The following is a 12,598-nucleotide window of genomic DNA, read 5'->3' on the forward strand; positions in this document are numbered from 1 at the left end:
AGTAGCAGTTAAGTAGTAGTTGAAGTAGCAGTTAGGTAGAAGTCAAAAAAGAAAATCTTCAGCCATAATACCAAAAATACAAGAAATGAACATTGTGTGTTGTTGTTGTTTTGAGATTTTTTAAAAGAATAATTCATTTTTATTCGTCTCAGATGATCGTGTTGCTAACAGAATGATCGTGTTTTTCGGTGTATAAAGTTACCATCTATAATGTAGATTCTACATATAGATGGTACATACAATGTACAAAATTATTAAATGATAGAATTAATTTTTGTGGATATTTTTTAGTTTTCTTAACATTTTGTGGAAAAAGTAGTAAATCTGTTTTCTTAGAATTCGTTTTTATTTCAAGTAAATAATACGGCAACGCTTTAAAAAAGCCGAACTTCTGTTTACAACACGAATATCTTACACAAATATACAATCACAACAACAACAAACAATATAAATTTTTGGCTGAAGATTTTTCATTTATGACTACTTCTATTGCTACTTAACTACTACATCAACTACTACTTAACTGCTACTTCTTCTACTACGTCAACTGCTACATCAACAGCTACTTCTATTACTATTAAATTTTAAAAGTAGCAGAAGTAATAGAAAACAAACGACTCTGCTACTTTAAAATTTTTTCTTTTTTAAGTTAACTATACATAACAAATTACTCTGCTACTTTTAGATTTCTCATTTATTTATACTACTACTACAACTACTGCTACTAAAATGTGAAGGTAGCAGTAGTAGTAGTATTCGATTGACTCCGAGTTTTTATTAATTTTTTAACTAGACTACTTGTGTTTTTTGGTTGCTACTGCTACTTGTAGTCTAGTTTTTTAAACACTGGTTATCAGGAGACATATAGATTAGGGTTCTATAGCTGAAACAAAAAGTCGACTTTTCGACTTTTTCCGTTTTTTAAAAAGTCGACTTTTCGAACTTTCGACTTTTTTCGTTTTTTAAAAAGTCGACTTTTCGAACTTTCGACTTTTGGTAATTTATAAAAGTCAACTTTTCGAACATTCGATTTTTTAACAATCGAACAATCGACTTATAGAACCCTAATATAGATATGATTTGTAGAATTTAAATATTCTTAGATATACGCAGAGAAAAAACATGGCTCGGCTGTGTTCTATGTAACAATATATTGTTGTAGTACACAAGTAATTGTTAATTTAATTTAACTTTTATATGAAAAGCAAATATTTTATGGTGTTTTCTTTTCTGACACAAAATGTTGCCTATATATTTTGTACCATTTATTAAAGGTTACCCATACCCTCATAATGTGTTGCATTTTCAACGATCACAATAGAACAAAAATCATTACCATTAATGCACTTTTCTTTTATGTAGCTTCTAAATATTATAAAACTATACTTTTTGCTTACATAAAAAGTGGTACATTTCTAACCCTTTGATAAAATTGAGGTTGAAACATGTAGCATATATTCAGGGTTTTAGGGTAACATTATTAGAATAGAACACGACCAAACTACATTTTTTTTCAGAAAAGAACACAAAGAAGGGTAAAAGGCAGAATAAATGCAACATTTATGCCAGAAAAGAAAACACCATTAATGTAGCATGAAATGCATATTTTCCTCCATGCAATCTTGCAGCACTCTAATGTGCCACACATGGGAGTAAGTAGCATACTCTAAAGTTTATTTGCATGTATTTTTGTATTTGTTTCATTGTTTATTCGTATTTTGGTAGTTACTACATAGATCTCTCGTATTATTCCCATAATTCATGCAAATTTCACGTTGGCTGATTAATATTTTTGGTCACGTGCCGTGAAGCATCAGTGAGAGAGAGCTAGCGCAGCTGTAATGAAAGCGTTTACAAAAAGATTTATCGCCACCATATAATGGGGCGCGTGGAAGGTAATATTTTCATAATATTTGATTACTACAAGTATTGAAAAGCTGTGTCATCATATTTTGTACTCACAAACGCAAACACACACACGTACTCATGAATTTATACATTTTTGGAAGTAAAACATTATTGTGTATTTTATTTAAATTGTCAAGTGTTGCTGCAACATGCAACAGATATTTCTTGTTTAATATTTATCCTGCCTGCCACAATATAACCGAAAAACAAACAAAAAAAAAACTCAATGACTTATAAACTGACTATGTAAGTGGCGGTCTGTTTTACTGACTGCCTGTCTAATAATTGGTTGCACTGACCGACCGACCACTGGCATTGTATTAAAGAATTTCATGACTCTACGTGAGTCATGTGCACGTAATCTGTAACGGCTGTATTCAAAACTCAAAAAATAAACTCCTTCATTTATTGCTGGTTGATGATACGAATATTTTCATTGGGATGTTTTTTGTTTTCAATCCTGAATTGTTTTCAAATTTATCTGTGGTTTTTCATTCATTAGAACTAGTAAATTTGAATACTTATTGGAGTATCAACCACAAAAATATTCATACATATTTATCTATGAACGAGTACTATTGAATGAATGTATGGAATGTTCATTTATATTTACCAGTTTATACGAGTATTTAAGTATGTCTGAGAGGATTATTTCAAAAACATTGTTAAATAGCTATTCAATAAATACAAACATCCATATATCTAAAATTATAATTTGACCTGACACCAGAAATAAATTCGGAATAAATTGTGACAAAGTAAAAAAAAAACAACCACCAATATCAAGGATATTAAATATAAAATTTATGGTCATCGATCACCCCTGAATAGAATCAAAACAGCTTTGCAAGTATTTAAATGAACGGTTCTCAATTGGGGGTCCGTACAAATATTCTAGGGGCCGCAAAGAACTCAGGAAACCATTAAGATTAAACACTGTACATTAGACCGTACCTTAAAAACAAAATTCTGCAAGACAGTTTTGACATTTTTTTTATTTTTTTTGCCGAACGTAGTGGTAGCCTTTTTACATTTTTCGTTATATCATTTCAATTTACAGTCGGATCTTAAAGTATGTATGATATATCAATATTTTTGTCTCGGGAAGACCAATGTTTTGCTCTAATGGCCATTGACCTCAAGTATCCCGTTCTAATATTTATCCACCAGATCTTTGTTCCTACTATCCTAATGTTAGAAAATTGAAGCTCGCAAGAAATCATTAAACTTTTGCTAACGAAGTAATTCGATATTACCTCCGCAGAAAAGTCTGCATTAACCAACGGATGTATAAGTATGATGTAACAAAATCGTGTTTTTTGTCAAAGATAATTTGACAAAATTTGGTACAAGCTTTTCTATTGTTCCAAGGACGAAGTCTATTAAATTTTGTTAGAATCGGACGATTATTTCTTCTAGCCCCTTTCTTGGCCGACTATACTTTCTTACTTGATGTTATTCTTTTGGCATAATTAAATTTTAAAGTATTTCTGAAGGAGTTATCGAATTCTTTCGTTAGCAAAAATTTAATGATTTCTTGCGAGCTTTAATATTCAGACATTAGGATTGTAGGAACACAGATGGTGAAAAAATAAAAACAAAAAATGCACGCACAATTTTGTCACAATACTTAAATAATATATATATCATTGGAAAGGCCACAGTTTCTTCTTTTAAATCCGTTTTAAAAATTAATATCGGTTGAGAATCAGCTATGTTAATGGCTTATACCATGTTCTGACGAGCGGTTGAAGTACTTAATTCACGATCTGAATTGCTATTGTGAAACAACCCGTTCTCACGACAGATTCGTAATTCAATTTGACATTTATTTCTTCTTCTTGTTTTATATTTGTTTACTTGTTTTCTTTTGATTTTTTGGTGCGAATTTTAAATTTGTGTTTATAATTTTCTTTTTCCCTCCATTAGGTCCCTTTTTTTAAATACTTTTACAAGTGAATTAATTTTAATTAGATTTTTATTTATTTTTAAATAATTTATTTAATACAAATATGTTTATATGAAATTATTTTTTTTCTTCGTTTTGTTTTGGTACTTTTGTTTTGACAGCTGACATTGACAAAACACTCGATAAAAGACTGATTTGTTCGTAATTCGTAAGGTAATTCAAACTGAATTACGTACGAACGAGGTAATTCGCACTTGAAATTTTGTATAGCGAATCATGTAATTCAGTTCGTAATTGGGGGTTGAATGACGAATGAGATCGTGAATGACGAATAATGCCGTCGTGAGAACGGGGTATTATAATTGCATAAAGGTATGGAAAACTGATTTTTTACCCGTAACTCAAGATTTTGGAGGTGTTTTGCAAATTTCAAAAACATATTCTTATTGTACTCAGGTATTTCTACTTAAACTTTGTATGAATTAATTTCTTATCAATGTACGGAGTTTAGCTAAATTTACAACAAGAACTGTAATATCGAGAGTGTTTAATTTTAGGTAGGACCTTAGGTAGGACAACAGTATATATTTCTGGAGTATTCTTGATTCAATGTCAATGCTACTTTGAGGATTTACAGGTGAACAATTACTTAAACACTACAAAAACCATAGAAAACGTGACATTTTATAAAAATTAATTGATTGTCTATAAATTATATTACAATTTGAATACTATTAATATGTTCTTGTGTTATGAGTAGAGTTCTCCAAGTTGATATTTATGAATCTTTGCAAATTTAAAACTTCAACTTATTTTAATTACTTATGTTGTGATTGTGATAAGACGCGTTTTGTACAGAAGTAATTTTACACATTTTAATTACATATTTACATAAATATCATGCTTTAAACAAAAAATAATAATTTATTTGCCTAAACATTTATATTAATGGTTTAACGTCGAAAATACGTATTTCGCTTTGTATATAAATTCAGTTGTTTATATATTGTGGTAGTACTGCTGGTTTTTAGCCATTTGAGAGGATGGCCAAAAGAAATTGTTTATGCTAAATTTCTTTTATTAAATACTAGCATATCACCCGCTACTTCGTTAGCATATATTTTTATATTAAAAAAATGTAGCATGAAACTTAACATACCAAATTATTTGATTAGCAAATAAGGTTTGTACATAATTTTCAAAATATTTAATCGTGATATTCCATCTGATTTCTATTTAATTTAATTTTTCCAGGTTCATTATTATAGAAAATTAAAAAAGTACCATTAAAATAAAGAAAAAGTACCATAAACCCCCACTTGTGGATTCCCACTCGGTAAGGTACATATAAGCTTCATTTAATGTTCATTGGTGAAGAGTATACAAAAAGTACCATTCGAATAAAGGAAATGTAGCAAAAGTCTACCCCTTGAATTCTCACTCACTTATAGACCATTAAGCTTAATTTCATGTTTCTAGGTCAATATAGAATATTCAGAAATTATCATAGAATAAAGAAAAAAGTACTATAAAGCCCCCACAGCATTTCCACTCGATCGAGTCCATATAAGCTTTATTTCCTGTTACTCGGTTCGTTGGTGAAGAAAATACAAAAACTACCATTAGAATAACGAAAAAGTACTATACATTTTTAGAAAATTCAAAAAGTACCGTTATAATAAACAAAAAGTTCCATATTGTCACTACTTATAGATATAAACTAAGCATGTTTCTAAGTTCATTAGTGAAAAAAAATATAAAGAGTACCATATAGTCCCCATTTAAATTCTGACTCATATGCTTAATTTTATATTTATAAGTTCATTATTATAGAAAATTCAAAAAAGTACCATGAAGTATCCCCTTGAATTTTCACTCACATTGGTCCATATACACTTAATTTAAATTTTTCTATGTCCATTATTACAGAAAATTCAAAAAATAGCATTAGAATATAGAAAAAGTACAAAAAATCCCCAATTTGTTGTTTCCCACTCACTCGGGTCCATATAAGCTTTATTTCATGTTTCTAGGTTCATTGGTGAAGAAATTACAAAAAGTACCATTCGAATAAAGAAAAAGTACCAAAAAGTCTCCACCTAGAATTCTCACTCACTTAATTTCATGTTTCTAAGTCCATTATTATAGAAATTTCAAAAAAGTACCATTAGAAGAACAAAAAAGTACCTATAGTTCAGTTCTCATATTTTGGTACCTAAATATTGTCCCCTATTCCTAACACTAACTTTACTCAGATGCATATCAGCTAACTTTAATGCCGATAAGTGAAATTTAAAAATATTCCAAAAAAGTACTAAACTGTTTACCCGGATTTGGCCCAATATACACCTATTTAGTCGAGTTCCAATAACACCCAGTTAGTTAATTTTAAAAAAATTATCAAAATTGGCTTAATAATTTCAAATACAATGTATTTTCCCGATTTTATCCACTTTTTGGTATCTTTTGTATCCCCATTGGACACGCTTGTCATATACACAGATAGCTCCAAGTCTGCGGATGGGGTGGGTGGAGGCTTTTATATTCCCCATCTTTAGAAGAGGGTGTGTTTCAGGTTACATGACCAATGTAGTGTAATTCAAGCTGAGATTTCAGCGATCAAAAAGGCGGTATACAGGATGAAGTACTATAGGCTATTTGGTGTGAATATCCGAATCTGTACCGACAGTAAGCCTGCTATCAAATCCCTATCTGGCGTCTACTAGACATCCAAATTGGTACATGATTGCCGGGTATCTCTTAATGAGATGGCGAGACATTGTAACCTGGAGTTATTCTGGGTGCCTGGTCACTCTGGTGTACCTGGTAATGCTATTGCGGATGAACTGGCCAGAAGAGGCTCACGTCTACAAATTGACGAGATCGATCACTTGGTCGGTTCACCGCTATCTTGCTGTAAGTCAACCATTCAGCGTAAATTATTTAAGTCTGCTCAGCTCAGATGGTCTAATTTGACAAATTGTTCGATATCGAGACTCACTTTTTGACCATCATAGGTCAATGTCCCTCATGGGGCTACCTCGGGCTAGGCTACGAGCTCTGATATCAGTGCTCATGGGGCATTGCTTGATAGGTGCGCATGCTAGGAGACTGAATACTCCATACAATGACTTCTGTAGGAGTTGCCATGATGAAGACGAGGATGAGACGATTGAACATCTCCTCTGTCTTTGCCCTGCCCTAGCAGGGGTGCGGACTGCGAAAATATGTAGTCCATTTTTGCACGGCCTAGCGGATCTATCTACTCTGGATGTCAGGAGGATGGATTCGTTCATTCGTGCGTCGGGTTGGTTCGGCATTGAACCCAGTTCTGACATGTGAAGGACCTCTTGAGGCCCTGAGCATGATCCTTAGAGTAACACAAAGGAACCAATTTAATGGACCCAAGTGAGCTGGTTGATAACTAGCTGCCTTTATAACCTAACCTATCCCCATTGCGGTGGTAAAAATTTATTCAAATAAACATCTGCATCGTGGTGGGAATGCATAATAAAATATTCGTATGTCTATGTTAAATCATATTTAATGAAAAAGTACCAAAAATAAACACAACTTTTATCCTTTAAGGGTTCAAATTTCCAAAAAGTACCAAACTTATATTTTTCTATTTTTTGATAAGTAAAGAATACGATTTAAAATTTGTTTCTGGTTGGGTGCCAAAAAAAGTACCAAAATACAATTTTTACCCGTTTTCTCCCCTAAAAGGTTCGAATTTCGAAAAAGTACGAAACACTTGCCAGCTTATTTTTTAAATGGAGTAACATGCAATTTTAATTTTTTGTATATTTATTACCGAATTTACCCGTTTTTCTACCCCCTAAACGTTCGAATTTTAAAAAATCCATTATTATCAGATCGTTTTGATTCTAGCTGTGCGATGATGAATTAGTCAGTCAGTGAGTCAGTAACGTTACTCTTTTATATGTATAGATTGGAAGCGATTTATGTATACGATGTGACTGATCCCAACACTGTGTTTTAAACATAAGTATCCCTGATTACTGTTGAGTGATATTTTAATGAAGTTTATTTATTATACTAAAAAAATATAAAAAAAAATTTTTGTAATTTTTTTAGGGCTTATAGTTAATGGCTTCATAAATGTTGTAATAACAACCATCGAAAGACGCTTTGGATTGCGTTCACGTCAAACAGGTCTCGTTGCGAGTGGTTATGATATCGCCTCATTCCTGTGCCTAGTTCCCGTAACATATTTTGGAGGTCGTCTTGGTGCTTCAAAGCCACGCATTATTGCTTGGGGTACAATATTGTTGGGATTGGGGTCATTAACATTTGCCTTGCCGCACTTCCTAGTGGGACCATATCGTGCTACCATGTCTACGACAAATACATGTTCGGCATTAAGCAGCAATAATAACACCATAAAGGTACGTACTTTCATATACATATATTTAGATTTATGTTAAAGAAAAAACTATGCTTTTATAAAATGTACTATAATTTTGTTTTCACCAAAAAAAAACAAAAAAAAAAAGTCATGTGTATTAAATGGCTTGACAACGGCTGATGGTGTTGGGGATGAGGTTGATAATACCGAAAATCTAACATGGACTATGTGGATATTTTTTGCTGCTCAACTGTTGCATGGTGCAGGAGCATCACCGCTGTTTACACTTGGCGTTACTTATATTGATGAGAATGTATCGAAGAAAATGTCGTCTGTTTATTTGGGTAAGTTTTATTTGGATTTTTTTTATTATTTATTACGGTGTTTTCTATAAAATATCTTTTGATACGCCTTAAATTCAGAGATTCAGGGATTGAAACGTATGAATTATTTTATGTGAGGTTTAGCAGCTTAAAAATCATTTCACAATTTAAGAAATAGAATCGATTATAGACTGAGATCTTCTAGAGAATTAATACGGATTAAAAATACAAAAAGAGTATGGTCGGTCAAGCTGTCATACTGCGCTCACTTTTAGACATTTATGATCAGTATACTCTGACAAATAATCATGAATAGAATGACGCGCAACTTATAGACAACTCGTGATTTTTATGGCGCACATTATCGTCCATCTTAAAGGGGGATCAGACGGCATGTATTGCTTGTGTTTTGTGCCATGTATTGGGACATATTTCCACATGTATATTAGAGTGACAATCAGTTGTATGGACAACATTTTTTGTTAAAATTTTGAAGAGTGCCGGGTGGAATATTGAGACACTAGGCCTAAAAGTTAAGTGCTGAAAATTTGGGCCAAATCGAACAACGATTTCTGGACGCGCATCGAGGTCAAAGTTCACATATATGCAAAATTTTACTATTTATATGGAATAAATAGGTGAAACTCGTTAACTTTCTGCATTGTTTTCTAGAAATATGTAGATTTATTTATATTAATGAATATTATATAAAACAAAAAATTCTGTATCTCCTTTTGGTCAAAATTACCCAGTTTTTGTAAAAATTTTGCTAATAAATAAATACAATTGTATGCAAAAGAATCGCAATGTGTACGTAATTATCGTTGTAATGAGATATAAATGACAAAATTTGGTTAAAAAATGTTAAAGTTATTACAAATTCGCCAGACCATTAACGTGCTTCAGGCCACTTGAACAAGAAATTTAGGAAAATAAATTAACATATTTCGAGAAAAATTAAAATAAAAGCAAATTTTTATTTAAAATATATCCGTATTTACTTGTGTATGATTTTTTGCGTTCGTAGGATACCGTTAACCTATTCGGAGGAATGGCCAAAAAAATATTTTTTTAATTGTTGTTTTGAATCTCCATTTTCGAATTTTTAAAAATTTTTTTAAACAAATTTTAAAATTTTTTGATCATCACATAGGGATTTATTGAGATCATAATAGAAAATAAAAATATGTCAACTAATTTTATGTCCATATTTTAGCGAATGAGCCCAATTTCCTTACTGTTAGAAATTTAAAGTAAAACCTATTCATAATATCTGTGGACTTTTGACAAAACAACTTAAGTGGAATTTTCAAATTTTTCAGGAGAGCGCAAAAACTGTTGAATTTATCAAATAATATTTTATTATTTGAGCTTGAAGATCTTTATTATTTTTCTCAAAGAATTATACAAAGGATAAATAATAAAATAATTATCGATAAATTCAACAGTTTTTGCGAATTAAGTTGTTTTGTCAAAAACAAATCAACAACAACTCCAAATAAGTTCATTTGTTTTTTTATGATATCTCAGAAACGAATATTCGTAAGAAGAAGCAGATTAGTGTAAACGGAGCGTTTTGAAAATATAGTTTTATTATAAAAAAAACTAAGATATTTTCTTATCTCGACTTAAGATGTTTTTTACAAACTCAACAGATATTATAGTCCTGGTAATTTTAAATATGGTCTGAAAGTTTTACTAAAATCGGAAAACGTTAACCTTTAAATCGTTAAGGTCAAATGTCAAATTTTTAAATATTTGGAATTTCTTATGAAAAGATAGCAATATAACAATACAAATATTTTGGGCCGATTTTAATGAAAATTGAGGAAAATATAACATAAATAACAGCACAAAGATGGAAATTAACCCTTAGCAGGACTTGGGGTCCAAATAACCCTCAACTTTTAAAATCACGAAAAACACAGCCATTTTGGCCCCAATGTATAATACAAATAATATAATACAAAGTTACAGCCTAACTACAAAGACAAAAAAGGTCGAAAGGTTTGAATTTCGTAGCATAAAAGAAATTTAAAATTTTATTTTATTATTTTAAAATGACTTTTTTCTTTTGAAATTGTGTGTGTGCATTTTTAGTTATTTAATTTTTTTTTTTTATTTTTTCATGTTATGGAAAAAACAAAAGTTCTGTTTTAAAATAAAGTCGACTTTAACAAAAATTAACTTTAAAATTTCTTTTGTGGTTAGGCTGTTAGTTTGTCATTTCTAAATTTGGTTTATGTACATACGTTTGATTCAAAATTTATTGATATTCTTCTGAATAAGGCGATAAACTGGGATATATTGAGTGTCAACCAATTTTAAAGAATTGCAATAAATAAATTCTTTTAAACTTCAGTATTGCGATACTTGCACAAGTAATAATAAAACTATCAAGTGATGCATAAATATCTATTTGTAAGATTCTATTGTATTAAGTTTTGTTTTTTATTTAAATGGAACATCATGAAAGTGAAGTAAAGTAAATATTTTCTTGGATGCGAATATTTTCGATCATCTAAAGATATGTGAGTTTATTGCCTTATTTTCAAAACAAATGTAAGATACTGGAAAGAAAGTCTTCTGCATAGTAAATTACAATTGCAAACTCATTCATTCATTCATATATCCATACATGAGGATGAATGTGTGTAAACATTTAAACTACAAAGGATATAATATTTATTTACCGTTTGACAAATAATTCCTTTTTTCCAGACTCTTACACAAACAGAATCACACACTCACACAAAAGAGCACATCTCATATACGCAATTTCAAATGTGGGAGTGATATTTATCTTAGTGCTTTTTTTTGTGTTGATGAAGAACACTTTTTTTGTGGCGACCGTCTCAAATGCAAACAACCGCCTGCTTCGCTCCTTCCAATATTTGTCACGCTTATCAAAAGTGTTTTGGTGTAATTTTATGTGTGACCCAGTTTAAAGAAATATTCGGCAAAAATAATGGACAGACAGACAGAAAGAAGTGTATTGTGTTGTGTTGAAAAACATCTAAGTAGTTGTTGTCCCTTCGTCTCTACGCAACTAAATCATTTGAAGCTTATTAAAGCGGGTGTTTTACCAAAATGCTTATTCGGGAGTTTTGTTCGGAATTCAAATACAATCAGCAGTTTTGGTGTTTGCTGCACAATCCCTGAATACAGTCGTCTCTAAAATAAAGTAGAACAAGTGTATTTTATGCTTAAAACTTAATATTTGTAAATCGATACTTACAATATTGGGTATCATTTGAAAGGGCTCTTTAATTACACTACACAGTGTGGCAGAATTAAAATTTGTTGGAAATAAATCTGGCATTTCTAAAATTTGACGTGGGCGCAGACAAGGAGTATTCGAGTTTAAGTTATTAAAATGGACCCTACAAATGCTACAGGGGCGCTATAGTCCCAGCATTAGGATTTCAGAACATGTGGCCCAAATTTGAAATTTTGAAAATTCCGAAGGGCGTAGGAATTTTTTTTTATATCTTTTTTTCTTTTTTGAATCTTTTTTTTGAGAAATTTACAATAAGTATTAAAATCTTAACCTAAACTAAAACTAAAGATATTATTGCCGCTTTAATGTCCAACATGAGTGCTCGTTAAATGATTATATGGCCAGATCCAGTGTTTCCAATCGCCTCAGTCGTATATGACCCTCAAATGACAGCAGCTCCCTGGCAAGGGGGTTTGGATGATCCATTAGTTTTGAAATGTATTTTAGACTGGAGAGTTTGATCTCCTCGCGTATTATGGGGACATTGAGATCCCTATGGATATTACTATTGCGAATGGGGCACCTGTTATTGTCCTTAACAGAGCTGACTGCTTTCTTTGCAATTTTTCAACGTTAGATGAGGAGGCTGTTCCCCATAGCTGAATGCCGTATAGCCATATCGGTTTTATAATTGTTTTGTACAAACGCACTTTGTATTCCAAGTCTAGAGCAGACCGTGGGTCAATTAACCAGTACAATTGAACTGACTTTAATTCTATTTGTGTAACCTTGGCTTCAATATGGTGGCACCATGTTAAACGGCGATCAAGATGGATACCGAGATATCTCACATGGCTCTGTTCTGGAAT

The 12,598-nt window shown here is 31.4% G+C and overlaps 1 protein-coding gene across 1 annotated transcript in view; it reads left to right on the forward strand.

Moving 5' to 3' along the window:
• Oatp26F (Organic anion transporting polypeptide 26F) overlaps positions 1-12,598 on the forward strand; it is an 86,937-nt gene that overhangs the window by 42,965 nt on the left and 31,374 nt on the right. Inside the window, exons 2-3 of the mRNA XM_065501271.1 lie at positions 7,916-8,226; positions 8,335-8,530. Coding sequence (XP_065357343.1) covers positions 7,916-8,226; positions 8,335-8,530 — 507 coding nt within the window. The remainder of the gene's footprint in view (positions 1-7,915; positions 8,227-8,334; positions 8,531-12,598) is intronic.

This window comes from Calliphora vicina, chromosome 2, assembly GCF_958450345.1.
Source record: "Calliphora vicina chromosome 2, idCalVici1.1, whole genome shotgun sequence".
Classification (NCBI taxonomy): Eukaryota; Metazoa; Arthropoda; class Insecta; order Diptera; family Calliphoridae; genus Calliphora; species Calliphora vicina.